The 18,609-nt window shown below is 38.6% G+C and overlaps 2 protein-coding genes across 2 annotated transcripts; both read right to left on the bottom strand.

Annotated features, from left to right (window-relative positions):
* Positions 1–7,041: 7,041 nt before the first annotated feature.
* Positions 7,042–8,706, bottom strand: LOC135619442 (F-box protein SKIP22-like). Its single transcript, XM_065121453.1, has one exon. The coding sequence runs from the start codon at positions 8,704–8,706 to the stop codon at positions 7,135–7,137; it is 1,572 nt and encodes a 523-aa protein (XP_064977525.1). The 3' UTR covers positions 7,042–7,134.
* Positions 8,707–12,017: 3,311 nt separating this feature from the next.
* On the bottom strand, positions 12,018–17,019 carry LOC103993819 (probable zinc metallopeptidase EGY3, chloroplastic). The gene is made up of 6 exons (XM_009414011.3): positions 16,427–17,019; positions 16,115–16,312; positions 14,114–14,338; positions 13,588–13,826; positions 13,329–13,483; positions 12,018–12,539 (listed from the first exon to the last, which is right to left on the bottom strand). Exons 1-6 carry the CDS (start codon positions 16,961–16,963, stop codon positions 12,184–12,186), a joined length of 1,710 nt encoding a protein of 569 aa, XP_009412286.2. The 5' UTR covers positions 16,964–17,019; the 3' UTR covers positions 12,018–12,183.
* Positions 17,020–18,609: the final 1,590 nt, after the last annotated feature.

The raw sequence follows: 18,609 nt of genomic DNA, 5'->3' as shown, positions 1-18,609 counted from the left end.
CAAATTTCAAACTATTTAGTAATTAGAATCTATAGCTTATATATGTTTCGTACGTGCATTAAATTGACCCAATAATATGAAGAAAAAAAAAAAGAGATAAACATAAAATTATAATCTCACTACTTTATTAATAATTGAATGCATTAATAATGATACATTCATATAAATTAATCCTAGTCTTATTCGATTGACTGATGGAAGTGTTTACATTGAAAGCAACAACAGAAGGGCTAAAGAAAGCACAAAATAAAACAGCATATTAAAGCTAAATCTGATGCAGAAGGGCTAAAGAATGCAGATGAAGAAGATATTGTGTTAGATTTTATGATCCTTTATCATTAGATAAGATATATATAATATAACTAATTAGATTCTAATGAAATATATTGATTAATAAAAAAAATTATTTAAAATAGGATTCCTTAGGAGATAATAATCTTAATGAGAGGAACTAATAACTCATCGTCTATATATAGACACGACCTTGAATATAAGAAAGTAACAAAAAAGAAATAAAACGAATAGAGAGGAATAGAGAGAGATTATCTCAATTGATGAATTATAGTCTTTCCTTTAATTTTTCTCGTCATGTAAAAAGATAGAAAGAGAGGAGAATGATCTAGTTCCTCTTGCAAATTGAGGAGTATTTTTACAGATCAAACAGAGATCTCTTTTTAGATGACATCAAAAGGTAAGTATAGTTAAATCATATCTAATTATTTGATTTCAATCCTGACATAAAAGATTATTTTCGTATTTAATACAATATATTACATATTTTATTATTCAATGCTTGGTAGGTGGATCAGTTGCAAACGCTTGAAACTACTGCAAAAATGACTTCAAAACATATGCAATCTGCAACAGCTTGATTGTGCTACAAATTAACCAAATAAAAGTGTTCAGAGAAATAGAATAGCCTTCTCCTCCGCGTATGACCTCCAAAAGAGTATAGTTTCCTACATGTACTTCATCGCTCTATGATGGCTTTCATAGGATAATTACTTGAGAGGATCATTGATCAAAGATTACTCCTCCCTATAAATAAGATGTGCAAATCACAAACAAAAGTAACTAAATCGAGTCAGACTTCTATACTATCGTTCTCATACTACTCGAATAGATACAAGCAACCTAACTAACTCGATAATATAGGATAGGACCAATAAGAATTTACTTTATAAGAATAAGGAAGATAAATTGTAGAACTTTCTGTCAACATAAAATTATAATTATATTATTATATTAAATCAATTTAATATCAAGATCTAAAATTAAATAATAATATATTGATATCTTTAGATGTAATGCTTTTATTTGATTCGTAGAATGTATTTCATGTTTAATTCGTATAAAATAAAAATATCAATCTACAAAATGAATAAGACTCGTCTTCTCCTTTCTTTGAATCTTCACAAAATCATTATGAATAATAAAATAGAGACGAGAATAAATCAATAGTCTTGTGTCATATCATGTTTAGTTCGTAATTTTTTTTAGTTATAGATAAAAATATAAAATATAAAATAAATGATTGAAAGAGTTTCTCCCATCAAGATATCTATTAATAAATCTTATCATAAATAAAATTTTATTAATTTATAATTATAATTAAAATCTAATTAAAATTATAATATATTTTAATTAATTTAAGAGGATCACGTAATATATTAATTATAAGAGAATTAAGGCAGAAATATATATGATTTTTCTATGTTCACACGTACTTCATACAAAAAACACAGTTGTAACCCATTTAAAATTGAAATTACTTAATTGATAAATCTTCATCCAACCACCTCCCAGACAAAATGACAAAGAATATACCATTAAAATATAAAACAGAAGATTAGTAATATGACATATTTTGGTATCATCCTCTCGATAACAATTAGCAATTACGAAAATATAAATATGGAGCCTCAGGAATGACTTGATGCACTGCATCGATGCGACACCTCAAACTCGGACAGGACAATTGCCCGCTCCCGCCCTATCTGAAGCTGTACAAGACGGCGACGGATAATACAAAGCCACTCCGAAAAGCTCAAAACGACATCATGTAGCACGAATCCGTTCAAGTCGATCGACGCCCACACGAAAGGTATGAGCTCTAGGGAAATCTAGGGGCGACATCACATGCGCAATAAAAGAACATAAAATAAAATCCTAAATTTTCCAAAAAGTATTCGTCGTCGTGCGAAGATTTATGTGAAAAAACCCGCGAAACTTAAATCAACGTGTAAGATAGTGTTTTATCTAGGGAGATCGTAGATCCCTGAAATCCTACATATTTGTGGGAGAGGATGAATGAGGTCAAGTGTCCTCCTTTCTAGTGATAATCCACACAAAAGGGCTGTGACGACGCTCCTCAAATCCACATACCTACTATCCGAGGAGGAGAAGGGAAGAGGAAAATAGGAGGTGGCAACCAGAAAGCCCCAGCAACCAGAGGAAAATAGGCCTTTAGTTCCCTCCTATTTATAGAGACTCCAAGTTAACATAAATGGATCCTGCCCTATTGGGTATAGGATCTCCATCCAATTACCCAAGCATCTTATATTAGTGAGTTTCTATCCAATAATCTCTTATTAACTCTTATTGGATCTCATCTATGTGATCCAATAATTCAGGGGCTTATTGGATATCCAATAAGATAGAGACTCCAACAAATATCTCATATTCGAACCACTACTCATCGCAACCCCTACTATATGTGTGTGACCTTCTAGGCCTAATATCGAGCTAGTCGTGAGTTATATCTATTAGAACTCCTTCTGAATCAATGAATTATTATCTTCATAATAATTCACTCGACTCATCGACTGCGGACGTACTAAGCCACTACGTCGTAGTCCCTAGACGATACGGGAGAATTCAATCTTTTGTACCTATCTGTCTTCAGCTATCATATATCTATAGTCCCTCGTCCATCTAATATCCCAAAAATTATATACCAGACATGATGCTGTTAGATCCATACGGTTTTTCCTTGAGTCTCGTTATAATTGGATTCTCCCGTAGAACTATTTTTCTCTCAATTCGAACGATCTTGGCCAAAGATTTATATGAGTAAGAACACACAGGATATTCCTCTTATGATATCGAGAGAGAATGATCCTCTATCGATACTCAATAGCCCTCATAAGGTTGGCTGCCACTCTCAATGACCAACTATACTAAATCTGAAACTTCCAAATCTACAAGTCTGATATCAAAGAGTGGAGTATTCATACAAACCATCCTCAATGTCTCAAGTCTAAGGACCAGATACATTATTGGGACTACGGAATCGCTGTTTGAATATAAAGTATTATTAATCATTTAATATTCAATTAGCAGATCAATCAGTAAACTCATTCTTCAATGAGCACCTACATTGTATCCTTAATGTCCTCACACGAGCAGCTATGAGACCAGTCGTCTCCATCATATAGATGAGTATACAGCACACTAGTTTATCTGGTTATCTGGATGTCCCTCTCGAGTAACCTATGACCAAGATTATTTATAGCCTATGTTTAAAGGTGAATTGGTCTCATGATCTCATCACAATCTGATTCCTGTTGCATAGATCCGAACATCACAATATATTTATGCAATAAGCAATATAAAGTGATAAATTATCATAATAATAATAATAATAATCGAAAAAACTGCATGTCATGTCATATGTGTCATCGCTCACACGATTGGCTCGAGAAGCCTACGACCATTAATAGACCATGTACGATCGACCTTCGTTTGTAGATATAAAAGTCAACCTCCTGATTAGCATTAGAGGTTGAACTTCGAAGACTCAAACTCCCCCTAACACTATTCAACATTGACATAAGCTTCGATAAATCGAGTCAGGAAATCTCCCTCCTGACTTTGGCTTGTGTACAGGAACTCGACGACAAAGAAGCAACAATCCGACGAGAGAGGAAGTGCAACTCCTTGCTTTACCACGGATCGATTATAGAGATGAAGCCTGGACACACTGACTACCCTATTCAAGCAATCACTTGGGTGACTCTACACACTCATCAACCCATGCTGACTCATCAATCACGATATAAAGTTACTCAATATTTAGATTTCATGCGAGCTCTACATCACAAGAACACAATATATTGGATTAAAGAAAACTAGAGAAAATAATGAATGATTAAACAAATGCAATACACAAAAGAAATCCAAAGAAAAAATGGCAGAAAAATGGCCATGACACCACATGTAAATTTCCAAAACTCTTCACAAGCAAAAATTATTAAATATCATTAGATATTGACAAGAAAAAGACATGAAGGAACATAAATAAATCTCTGATCGGGAAATTTTGGTCAACAGTCCAAACACTTGCTATTGCCCTCCAACAACAGGGAAAACATATAAAAAAAAGGCATGTTGATCAGACTGGATATGCCTCGATCAAAGTATTATATGTAGCAATTATTCCTTCCCTTGAAGAAGGGGTTATCGATCGAGCAGAACTATAAGTTTAAGTTTATTTGTGTGTGTATTATTTACGAAACGATGAAGACTTCACATATATATATATATATACAAATGTTTGAGTTTATTAGTGCACTACCCATATGCAAGCGCATATGTATTACACAAGTGGAACCATCTCTCTCAAATCTTATGAACAATAGCCACCAAAACCACTTGCTTTCTAGTGGTGATATACACAACAGGACTATGACAACGCTCCTCAAATCCACATACCTATTATCTGAGGAGGAGAAGGGGAGAGGAAAATAGAGGTGGCAACTAGAAAGCCCCAACCTTTAGGCCTTTAGTTTCCTTATATTTATATAGGCTCCTAATTAACACAAATGGATCCTGCCCTATTGGGTATACGATCTCCATCCAATTACTCAAGCATCTTAGATTAGTGAGTCTTTACCCAATAATCTTTTATTAACTCTTATTGGATCTCATCCATGGGATCCAATAATTCACGGGCTTATTGGATATCCAATAAGATAGGGACTCTAACAAATATCTCATATTCGAACCTCTACTCATCGCAACCCCTACCATATATGTGTGACCTTCTAGGCCCAATATCGAGCTGGTCGTGAGTTATATCTATCAGAACTCCTTCTGAATCAATGAATTATTATCTTCATAATAATTCACTCGACTCATTGACTACGGACGTACTAAGCCACTACATCGTAGTCCCTAAACGATACAGGAGAATTCAATCTTTTGGACCTATTTGTCTTCAGCTATCATGTACTTATAGTCCCTCATTCATCTAATATCCCAAAAATCGTATACCAGGCATGATGCTGTTAGATCAATACGGTTTTTCCTCGAGTCTCATTGTAATTGGATTCTCCCGTAGAACTCTTTCTCTCTCAATTCGAACGATCTTGGTCAAGGATTTATATGAGCAAAAACACATAGGAAATTTCTCTCATGATATCGAGAGTGAATGATCCTCTATCGACATTCAATAGTCCTCGTAAGGTTGGTTGCCACTCCCAATGACCAACTATACTAAATCTGAAACTTCCAAACCTATAAGTCCGATATCAAAGAGTGGAGTGCTCATACAAAACATCCTTAGTGTCTCAAGTCTAAGGACCAGATACATTATTGGGTCTACGAAATCGTTGTTTGACAATAAGGTATCATTAATCATCCAACATTCAGTAAGCGGATCAATAAGTAAATTTATTCTCCAATGAGCACCTACATTGTATCCTTAGTGTCCTCACACGAGCAGCTTTAAGACCAGTCGTCTCCATCATATGGATGAGTATACAATAACACTAGTTTATCCGGTTATCTCAATGTCCCTCTCGAGTAACCTATGACCAAGATTATTTATGACCTATGTTTAAAGGTAAATCGGTCTCATGATCTCATCACAATCTGATTCCTATTGCACAGATCCATGAACATCACAATATATTTATGCAACAAGTAATATAAAGTGATAAATAATAATAATAATAATAATAATAATAATAATAATAATCGAAAAGACTGCATGTCATGTCACATGTATCATCACTCACGTGATTGACTTGCAAGGCACTTATGACTAGTATGAGCTGGCCGCTCGAGGAGTCTACGACCATTAATAGACCATGTACGATCGACCTTCGTTTGTAGGTATAAAAGTCAACCTCCTGATTAGCGGTAGAGGTTGAACTTCGAACACTCAAACTCCCCCTAACACTACTCAACACTGACTTAAGCTTTGGATAAGTCGGAAATCTCCCTCCTGACTTTGGCTTATGTACAGGAACTCGATGACGAAGAAGCAACAATCCGATGAGAGAGGAAGAGCAACTCCTTGCTCTACTCAGATCAATTATAGAGATGAAGCCTGGACCTAACCTGACACCGACTACCCTATTCGAGCAATCACTTGGGCGACTCTACACACTCAGAATCAGATCAACCCATGCTGACCCATCAATCACGATATAAAGTTATTCAACATTTAGGTTTCATGCGTGCTCTACATCACAAGAACATAATATATTGGTTTAAAGAAAATTGGAGAAAACCATGAAAGATTAAACAAACGTGATGCACAAAAGGAATCGGAAGAGAAAATGGCAGAAAAATGGCCATAACACCGCATGTAAATTTTCAGAACTCTTCACAAGCAAGAATTATTAAATATCACTAGACATGGACAAGAAAAAGACATTGAAGGAACATAAATAAATCTCTAACTAGGGAAATTTGGTCAACAGTCCAAACACTTGCTAGTGCCCTCCAACATCATGGAAAACATATCGAAGAAAAAGCATGTTGATCTGGATATGCTTCGATCAAAATATTATTTGTAACAGTTATTCCTTCCCATGAAGATGGGGTTATCCATCGATCGAGCAGAACTATATGTTTATTCATGTGTGTATTATTTACGAAACGATGAAGACTTCACGTATATACAAATGTTTGAGTTTATTCGTGCACTACCTACCCATATAAGCGCGTGTGTATTACACGCGTGGAACCATCTCTCTCAAATCTTATGAACAGTAGCCACCAAAACCACCTGCGCACGGAGAAGCGTGGCCAAAGGGTCTGTGAGTGCATCTACTTTCCGAGAAAGGAATAAGGTAAAAGCCATTTCACTCTGAGAAACCCTGCATCTTCTCCTCCGAGATTACGCTAGTGGAAGTTTCTTCGATGGGCTAGACATGGACATCCAAATCGCACACCCGCCGGACCAAAACCACCGAGTGCAGCGAACCTGCCGTAATCTCGGCCTCGCACAGGAAACCTCGGGGGACCAACTGGGTTAAACCCTAATCTCAGAACCAGTGGAGCAAAGCCTGCAATGGCATGGAACCCGTCATAATCTCCACCTAGCACAGGAAACCTCCGGGGACCAACTGAGTTAAAATAACTGGGCCTGCCGAGTAGGTTCGACCTTTCTGTCATCTTCTCAGCTTCCATCATCCTCACCCGGCATTTCACATACTTCTCTTTCCAGCTTCTGCCCGTAATTAGCCTCCCGTTCACCGACCCAATCTCCACATGAAACCTCCGCTTCCATAGATGGTCATCTGCTGACAGAAAACGTAACTCAGAACAAGTGCACCCGATCTTTGCGAGATCAATGGCTGAAACATGCTTTAGTATGTGGAGCTGGAGTTCGGCTGGAAGGCGCATGAAGCATGTGGGAGAAGGTAGCCCATTCTTACGGCATATATCAATAAGGAGTGGCAACGTGAGTTCATCTTTCACAACCTTCCATAGTCCAAAAACCTCCTTTTCCTCTTGTTCGCTCAGAGAATCCATAGATAAAGATAACAAAGATGCCAGCTTTGACAGATCAATACACACTCGGTACACATCCTGATGATCTCCGGTCAGAAATCCATAGACAGTAGCATAATTCCCCATCATCGAGAACCTCAACATCGCCACTTTGACGTCCCTTGTGTCGACAGCACCCACGAGCTCAGGAAGAGTGTATTGAACGGAAAAAGTAGCAGCTTTTGATGGACGTCCTGTGGGCAATCGGGATCCACCGCCACTGACCACAAATCCGGACTCGAGAAAAGCGGCATGGAAGGTGACGACCAGGCGACCCAGAAGACCCTCGGCTTCTCCCTTTTCGGCTTCCATGACCCTCTTAAGAAAAGATGGAACTGACAGAGACTTCCCCACAAAAACGGGCTCTGCGTCCGATGCCATTGTATCATCTTGTTGAACCACCTCCGATTGAGGTGCACTCAAATCCGACGCTATGGCACTGGGGTTATCCTGCGTCAACACCGGCGCAAGATTCGAGCTTTCCGCAATGTCCATTGAAGTAGCGACAGAGGAAGATAATAAGTTTAGGGTTTGAGCGTGCAGGCGGACCGGTGTATCGTCTACGGCACTGGGGGTCTCTGGCGGAGGAACTGGGGCAAGATTCGAGCTTTCCACGGTTCCCTCCGGAGCGGGGGCCGAGGAGGGGGACGGGGCTAGGGTTTGGGAGGCAGGGACGATGTAGAAGAAGATGAGGTTGCCGGAGGTGAGGCCGAGGGAGTGGAGCGAGTCGTGCGGAGAGGGAGGAAGGAGCTCGTCCTTGCGGTTAAGGGAGAGGCGGATTGACCCCGGCGGGATCGAGATCGAGGAGGAGGAAGAGAGGGCGCGTGCGATGAGGGTTTTGAGGTCGTGGAGAGAGGAGGGGTCGGGGGCTTGGATCTTCAGCGTCTCCTTCGACGCCACGGAGCGAATTCGAAGCTTCATATCTCCGGACAAGCTCGATCGCAAAACGAGAGGGGAGAGGAGAGATCGAGGCCTTCGTTTCGATTTATAGGGCACCGCGTTTCCTTTGGAACAAAGGGAACTTATGTAGAACTTTAATGGCGCTGGTAACTGCACCGCACACCTGCGAGCAAACGACGGATACCTGAGACACGTGGCTTTTGAGATGCGTGCAATGCTTGATCTAATCAATCGGAAGGATAGCAAGCAAAGTTCTCGAATAGGACTCATAATTACGACGGTATTTACTAAAGTCAAATTTCAAACCATTTAGGAATTAGAGTTTTAAGCTTAAATACACTTTGTACGTGCATCAAATTGACACAATAATATGACCAAAAAAATTAACATATGAAACTATAATCGGCATTTTATATTGGGAAGTTATTATCAGAAGATATTATTATTTGTAATAATTTTTTACTATTTATAATCATATTTTTTAAAATTTTATAATATTTATAAAATATTATTTTGTATATAAAACTTAAATATTATTTTCTTTTCCCTTCTCTTCTTCTTTCTCCTCCTCCTTTTCTTCTTTCTTCTTAGACGATGATCATAGGTTCGATGATGACAAATAGTATCAGTGGTGAGGATAAAATAAGAGATTATCAAAAATAAAATAAAATTAGTAATACAAGGGTTGTAAATAATAAAAAATTATTATCTTTTAAAGGTCAATAGTAAAGATCATGAATGTTAAGCTTCTTTACCAAATGATGCTCCCTAAATTAGGAAGCTTACTATTCATAACTATTTTTTATATTAAAAATCCATTACTATTGATATTTTTTTTTAAAAAAATATTTATTATTTTACTATTTACATCATCGGTATTATCGATTTTGTTCCTTTTTTCTTCCCTTAACCCTATGCTCCTTGTTGATTATGTCGTCAATCATTGTCTGATATTCTTTGCTGATACTCTCCCTCCTCGCTAATGCTCGCCACTCTTTTGACGTCATAAAGAAGAAGAAAAGAAGGAAGAATGAGAAAAAGAAGAGTAGGAAGAAGAGGAGGTGAAGGAGGAAAAGAAGGTATCGAAATCCTTTTACGAATAAGTAGTTTGGAATATTAATTTTTAAAAAATAAGATTATAAATAGTAAAGAGGGGGCTGCTAATTATGAGCATTCTTAATTGGTTTTTACTTAAAGACATATCTTTTTTATTAATTTGATAAAAATAAAAATACTCTTTGTACGATCATCATCACCACCCCTGACTACTATCGCCTATATTGTCCCCTACTCCCACCATTAGTAGCACCACTAATCACCTCTACCCTCTCTTCCCCACATCACTCATAGCCTCCCCCTCTTTGTTGTTTGCTCTTCTTTGTCACTATGGGAGTAGATGGGTAGAGCAAAGGTACCTTTATGCATTGTTGGCTACAGGTGGTAGCTTCGTCTCCCTCCCTTAGCAAGGTTGCTTATGCGAACAAATGAGCAGGCACCTTCGCCACTATTGTTTATCATCCTTTAGGTGAAGCTCCCCCATACATAACAAACCTTTTGCCATTGCCTTGAGCATCCTAATTGTGTTACATCAAGGCTATCTTCATCACTAGCATCCTAATTATGTATCTCTATTTTCCCACCTAGAGGTGTCAATTATGCCCATGGGTACATGTACCCCTAGGGACCAGCTTCTATGGGTGGGGATGAGAGAAATAAATGAGGATAGGGGATATTTTCTATTACCCAAACATTTATGGGGCAGAGACGGGATAAAATACTTTTCATCCTATTCTCATTCTCATTTCCGCCCTATCAATATGTGGATCTAGACAATGGGCTCAAACGTTAGGTGGGTCGGGCCCTTACCTAATTTGAATCAGGTTGGGTTGAGCTTTGGTTGAGTCAATTATGTGGTATTTGATTTGATTAAACCAGATAAAACAATATCAACACGTCAATACAATTGTAACTTATTTATATTTAAGTATTATTATGACATATAAAATTATAAAAATTATTATTTATCAATTTTAATATTATTAATTAGTTTTGATATTAATTTTATTTAAAAAATAATAATTAAAAGAATATAAAGAAAACATGGTTCCCTGTCCTTACCCTTGCCTCATCCAAATGAGGAATAGGGTAAGGATAGGGAATGGAAAATGAGACAAGGATGGGAATAGAAAAACACTCCCCGCCTTGCCTCATTGACATCTCTGTGCTTGCCTACTTCCACTACGATGGGGAAGAGGGGAGGAGGAGGAGAAGGGGGAAAGGATGAGGCGGACGAGCAATACCACTCATGGTGGGAACATGGGTGACGATGGTGGCAACGATGATGATGATGACGGTCGGAGGTGATGTGAAGGCGTCGAAGGTAGTTGGTGAAGAGTAAAGGATATTTTTATCAAATTGATGAAAAAGAAATGCCCCCATATTAAAACCAATTAGAGGGCATTATTTGATAAAAGTTCAACATTGAAAGTTTTTAAGGTAAAATGCCTAACTATAATCTTACTACTTGTATCACTTTCTTTAGTTTCCAATATAGCATATATGCATAACTAGAATAAGATGTCACTTTTTTATCTATTTATACTGTCAATAATAGTATAGCAAAATAGTAAATAAGTTTGAATCATGTTAACTTATTAAACAAAATGATATGATTTTTATGTACAGTAATATTTGACACTTGTACATAGTTATAAACAAATAAACCTCAACTACCATATATTTACATATTATGTTTAAAATTTACATGCATAAAATATGCCTACATATTATTGGCATGGGCCGTATCTACTCAACTCTTTACCCATCACATTGATGGATGAATATACATTAATACTTATATATACTTCAAATAACATTTGTATGTGTGAAATTTATACTCCTCTTGCTAATGATTGATCATTTATTATAAGATTGGACTACAAAATATACTTCTTATTTCTAAGTTACAATTGTTTTCAAGAAAAATATTATACATCAATTTAGATAATTAAAATTTTTATTTTTATTTTTTTGAAGAAAATAGAAGAATCCTTAATCTTTATGATTCTAAAATAGTTGATAGCTTGATGTACTATTTTTCAACTGCAAAGATGACTAGAAAATAAGTTCACAAATCAACCAAAGGTATATATATATATAATTAACAAACAAGATTCACTTTGAAAATACTTCAAATGCTGGATGTGTATAGTGAACGAGAACATCAAGGAAGATATATCTTACCATGAAGTGACATTCCATGATACTCCACAAGCATAATACACAGAGAGGAAGCTTGTGGGGAGTTTGCTGAATGTGTGTTAAAATACATATGAAGCTAATAGTCATTTAAGCTAACCATTTATGGATCAGATTGCATACATGTACATCATTCAACACGATAATGATAGGACTTTAGGGCAAATATGACTCTTTTTGTTAATATACAACAAACATGATACAGATTGCCATGGAAAGATCGGGTTAAGTTTTGCCTTGTTAGATTTCACCTCTGAAATATGGTGGGCCGAAGAATGAGCTTGAGAATGTGCCACCACCATTTGGAAATAGGGTGAGGAAGCAAACCAAGGCCAAGACGAATCCCCACGCATACCGGTCATCTCCCAATGGTGTAATCTCATCCTTAGCGGGCAACTCTTCGCCGCCACGGAAGAATGTTGCAAACAAGCCCCAGGCCAGACACAGCACGCTTCCGCTGAGGCCACCTATTCCTAAAAGTAATGATGTGCCAAAAGACAGAATGGTCGCGGTGTTCCTTCCGAAGAGAGCCTGCGCTATACGCCCTCCTTCAAGCCTTCCGCATGGCAGTAAGTTCAAGGATGTCACAACCATTCCTGCAGCATGATCACCAGCAGATAGTAAATGGCCCTGTATATCATGCCGTAAAAGAAAAAAAAAAAAAATGGCCAGTGACATCTGATGCTATCACAACTGAACAAACATTTCTAGTTTCACGATGGATAAGGAACATGCTAGAAATCCTAAATGATAATATCAGGCTGGATGACTAACGAAGAGTCATGCTAGAATTATTACAGGATAAAAGAGTGCATTGGTGACTTCAACTGTCTGGTTAAGTCTTTAAGAGTCGTACAGTGCAGAGGCATGATAAGAAGTCTGCATGTGATCTGCAAGTGTGATCTAATAAATATGAAGAGAACTTTTACAATTGACAGGATAACTAGCACTTGTTAAAGCTATATCAACATTCCACACCATCTGCAATAAAATTTAAGAAAAAGATGAATTGAAGGAGATTGTAAATAGAGAGCTCAGACACGTCTTCAAGCATCAGGAAGAAGATGGATTGAAGGAAATTGTAAGAAAAATCTAAAGCTTTGGTGAGAAAGGACAATTGGTTCTTTATTTATATTCAATAAAGTTTTCTTATATAGTGAACATGAACAATTTACAGTGGTTTTTTTTCCCAAGTCAATAACTTAGATGTCTATATATCTGATCACTTATATCTTAGAGCCACGCAAGGAGTGACACAAAGGATGCTTAAAAGTGCATCCTTGAAGCAACCATGATCAATGTACACTAACTAAATTATCGATTTATTATAAACCAGATTTATATCCAAAAAAAGAAAAAGACAGATTTATTATAAACCAGCGCACCTAAAAGTCCAGCAAAAGCAAGAGGATCAACAGGCACCCCAACCCCTTCAACTGCATTAGGTAATACATTACCTAGTTCATCTGCATAAGGTCCTATTACAAGTTGAACGAAAGAAAGAAGGGGATTGTTATAGAAGAACTGAGGCCTAATAAATCTGCAAAAAAAAAATATAAAAAAACAGATCATGAGACATATTGTTGTGAAGGTCTTCAATCAAAAACTACAAGTTTTTGCTGACTACAGGAGTCGGAAACTCACAGAGCATTGTCTCCACCATTGAAACTGCCATCAATTATAAATGCAGTGATAGCAAGCACTAATGATGCCAGATATGCACTTGCAGTGCGTGCAACTGGAATGTCAAAGAGAGCTTTTTTATTGGGCAATAGTGATTCGTAGTTATTCATTACGCCTAGGCAGCCAGTCCAATTTGATGGAATAAGAAATGATGGACTGAGATTAACACCATAACGACCTGCTGTTACCCTTGTTGCAATCTGCAATAACAACTTCAACATCATAATAACCTAGAGCAAGTGTGCAATATTTGAAGAAAACACAAAACACGAATTTCAAGGCATGTCAGAGAGAAACAAAATTAAAAAAAATGAATGCACTCTGGTATTTCAAAACAAGTTACAGAAATAATACCAGAACCAACACTAGTTATATCATCTTTAACTAAAAACGAACAGCCACAATGTGAACATGAGATGTGGCCAGCAGTTGATAAGTATGCATGTAATATACCAGATGAGAAAATGGAAAGAAATGAATTCCATACCTCTGACACACCTAAGATAGAGAGAAAGCCACTAAAAAGAGGGACAACGTCTGCTATGTAGTCATCAAAAGTAGCACCAGGCTTAAGGAAGAAGCCGCTCATCAATGCAATGGTTCCAAAAGTTGCCACACATAAAACTACTGCACTCACATATCCCCATGGTGTACTCAGCTTAGTGGCCTCAAATTGAAGATCGATTTCTGCTTTGGGTTGTACCACGCAAACCTAAACAAGATTAGGCAAATATAATCAAGCTCACAGAAAATGAGAATCTTATTTTGACATAACTAGATCCATTTGAAAACCTTATACAAATTATTTTCTTCATGATGACATACTCTATATTTTCTGAGATACAGTGGGGTCAAGCTGATTTATTTCATTAAAGCAATTTCTCCATTAGTTGGAGAAAAAATTTGTATCCATAGCTTCCTCTATTAAGTCTCTTCTGTCCATACAAGATTTTTTTTAAGGTTATAGCCAAAAAGGAAAGAGAATCTCGTCAACCCAGAATTGTCAGGCCAAATAAATGGGAACCATATCTGCAATGGTCATGTTAAAGTACTAGCTAGGCTTGGCCTGAACATAACATAACCTTGATAGTGACCTGAGATTTTCTCAGCAGAAGCTCACACATAGAAGAGCAGTTTGGTTGAAATTGAATTGACTGTGTGGGGTTAGCATTTCATGCTCTGATATACACTAGGTTTTTGCCACAAAGAAGGGAAAAGATCAATGATCTTAAAATCAAATTGTCTTGCCAAAAGATCAAGTTTTCCTATCCTTGACCGGGCTTTTGAGACAAAATATTGTTCGATTCCACGAAGCCCATGTTAAATTGATGCTGCTTTGAGATGGAAACTCCCACCATACTTTTATAGAAGAAATACTACTAACCAGTGGGCTTTAGCACGTAACTCATACATGCTAGAAGAGATCTTCAGGAACTAATTCTCTCTTCCCAATGCAGAGATCTTTTGGAGCATGAAGGTAGGTGAATACTAATTCTAACTTGAAGCAATCTCTAAAGATATAATTTCAGATGTCCAACAAAAGTTGTACAAGCCCGAAGTTGATCAATAGTCCAGTACACTCCCATACACAAAATTTCTGCTTGTTTTATGGCTACGAAAATAAAAACAAGAAATTTCGGTGAGAGGGCTGCTACAATCATCTCATGTTCCCTTGAATAGTTCTATTCCTGCTTCATGTGCTTGCTTACTGCAAATTTCTCCAGTAGTGTTGCTTTTTCCGCAGCAAGTCACTTAGTACAACTTATGAAGCATATGGCATAAATGTCAAATGAAACATAGATAGGTGAGAAAGCGTATAGGGCAGACATGTATGGTTATCGAGACAAATATTTGTTAGTTTGAATCCTATAAACCTAATAGAAATATTGTGATAGACCTGATATTACCAAGAACAACATGAGAAAACAGACTTCCAATCTGGTATTCTCGATAATCAATTTCTGTAAGTTCATCATTGTTGATGTCAACTCTCGAACTAATTAAACTAGAAAGATGGTTTTGTAGGCCTACATGACACCCTTGACATTACTGTTATTAGGGTCGTTCTATCAAGAGGCAGGCAGTTGGCATCTTCACTAGAATGTCTATTCCACTGAGCCATTTTACAAATGGAGCCCAGATCGTTAAACCTTCTGCGAGGAACTATAACCATTAAATCAAAGCTTTACCTTAGAGTATGTTGCATCAACTTTAAAGGATTCATTTATGAAGGAAGTGTTCAATATAACCAGGTTTCATACGTCAGTTTAAGGCAATCATCAGCGAACGACCACAATTGGATATTAGAGGAAAGTAAAGCTCGGTGACATTAACAATGTAGAAAATTTTAACAGCAAAATTTCTCAAACGTTTACATATATGCATGCAATAAAGGAAGTGCAAGAGTTACTTTAATCATCTAAGCATGTAACAAGTAATATTAATGTGCAAACAAACAAAGACTAAATTGTGGCTGAGTTCATTATACCTGCTTGGTTATATCATCTTTCGTCTCCTCCATGAACCACAGCACAACTTCTCGTCCAGCTGCCTCGGAGAGCTTCTTTTCCAATTTTGGCACGACTTCTTCGATAGGTTTTCTCAAATTTCCAATAAAAATACCCCCATCGCCAAACCTCCTAACATCGACAGCAAAGAATGTATCGTATCCGAAGCAACTCTTCAGCTGGAAATACAGAATTCGAGTTCAAGATGTCTTTCTTTTAGCTCTTTGAAACTATTATACCTAAAGGCAGTAAATTTGATGAAGGCGTGCTCTTCTTTGGGGAGTCGAATTTACCTTGTTGAGATCCAGAGCCTTGAACGCCTCCTCCGCCTTCTCCAACCTCTCCTTCTCTCTGGTTAAGCTATCCCTGAGTACGTTCTTGAAGAAGGCAGTGACGGGATTGACATCAGATTGCCGGTCGAGCTCCTTGAGCTTCCTGTCGGCCCGCTTCTTCTCGAGCTTGATCGCGGCCTCGATCGAGGGGTTGCCCATGAACTTCTTGAACTCTTCGTCCGTCTTCCAGTCCACTTCTTGCTGCTGCTTCTGGGCCTCCTCGTCCGACTCTCCTCCGTCTCCCGCGACGCCCTCCGAGGCGGGCGACCGGTCATCGCCATCCCCCTCATCGGGGACCACGGCGACGGATGAGGACGGCGGATTAGCTTTCTCTTCTTGATCCCGGGCTGAGAATTTTGGGGGGGTTCTCAGAGGGAGCCTGCGCGGGGGGGAAAGGAGGCGAGGGCTTTGGTGCCAACATTGGATCTTGGGGTGGAAGGAGAAAGGGGAAGAGGCGAAAGCCAAAGATGGGGGGAGGAGGAGAAGGGCAGACGCCATGGGAGGCAACGAGTGGAGGAAGCTCTAATGCGCGGATTTGGAGGGTGGAGAGGCAGCCATTTACATTGGAGTGGAGTGAGGGCGACTCGGGACAATGAGAAGCGTCTCGAAGGCGGGAGAAGCCGCGAGTATATTAATGGGCCTTATGGGCCCATCTTCTTCTAGTTGTGTTTAACATGGGCCGGATTATATTGGGCCTATAACTTGGCCCATTCTTAACTAACTAAAGTTATGTTGGTAATTTCAAAAGCAAAAAGAGAAAAGGCATTTTAACTAAAAAAAATTCCATAATAATAATAATAATTCTGTCAGTAATTTGGATGGTAAGGATTACTTCATCCATATAGTGTATTTATTTTACGAAATCCAATACTAAGAACATGCAATGATGCTTTTCATATTCCATATTATATTAAGGATTCGTAGTTAATCACTAAACTAATAAACACTTCTAACCATTACATGTGAGCCAACGCATGCACATTACCTTGATATGAGAGTGAGAGAGAGAGAGAGAGAGAGAGAGAGAGAGAGAGGCGACACACCATCTAGGCATCCACCATAGAAGGAAATAAGATGTGGGAAGTCCTTGACTTGTCGATCTCGAGACATGAAGAGTGTGGATGGCATCATCATGTCTTCCTAGGCAAGTGTGAAGCAACTCCAAAGCTCATCTGCATGACTTCTCTTTTGTTCTCTTCTTTGTTGTGCCAACGTACATATAGCTCTTAAACAAGCTAGTTGTGTTGGTTGCCATGCCACTTGAGCTAAAGGTTTCATGAGCTATGTATATGGAGCTTAATGTGTGACCCTATGATACATTGCACTTGGGCATTTAATAGGGTATATTTTGGCATCGCCCATGTGGACCCAGTTAAGTAGACATGACAATGCAGACGTCAAACCTCAAGTACGATGTGATGCAAAGCACACATGTGGCGGGCAACCGCTTGCCACCCCCTCCATACCAACGACATCATCATAGTACAACCACTTCGGAAAGCTTGGGGCGACGCCATGCGACGTCGATCCGTGCAGGTCGATTGGCGCTCGTACAAAAGCTTAAGTCGGTCACCTAAGGAGTCGGTCGTAGTAAATTGACCTCGTACGATTAGCTCATCCTCGCATGTATAAAATCCAACCCTCCCGAATCAGGAAGGGGGGACATTTTTTGAACTCTCAACCCTCTCATACATACTATTAACTTGAGCTTATAAGGGGTCGAGTCGGGAAATTCCCCTCTCGACCTCGACCTCGACCTGTGTGCAGGAGCCCGACGACAAAGAAGTAGGCCACTCGCCAAGAGAGAAAACCATGCTCGAAGGGCGAGGCTCGAACCCAACCCGACGCTCGCCCTCACCACCCGAGCACCCACGTGGGCGACCTTGTACATTAAGGACTGGACTGAGCCATGCTTGCACCTTGACAACTACGTAAAAGTTTACCAATATTTTGGTACTAGAAGGAGGGCCCGATGTCGTAAGGGCACCCCTAACCGAGCAACCTGAGAGAGCTCCCCAGAGAAGAGTCACCCTCGACTCACCCGACCTTTGGGTTTGGAGGGCAACTCTCAATTCCTCCGAGCATAGAAGGGAATATCTCGGTCGCGACCTGGAGCCACTATTGAAGGCCTATGATGGTGGCTC

Source organism: Musa acuminata, chromosome BXJ2-8, assembly GCF_036884655.1.
Source record: "Musa acuminata AAA Group cultivar baxijiao chromosome BXJ2-8, Cavendish_Baxijiao_AAA, whole genome shotgun sequence".
Lineage (NCBI taxonomy): Eukaryota > Viridiplantae > Streptophyta > Magnoliopsida > Zingiberales > Musaceae > Musa > Musa acuminata.
The sequence above is the reverse complement of the archived record's forward strand: the minus strand, read 5'-3'. Positions and strand labels throughout refer to the sequence as shown.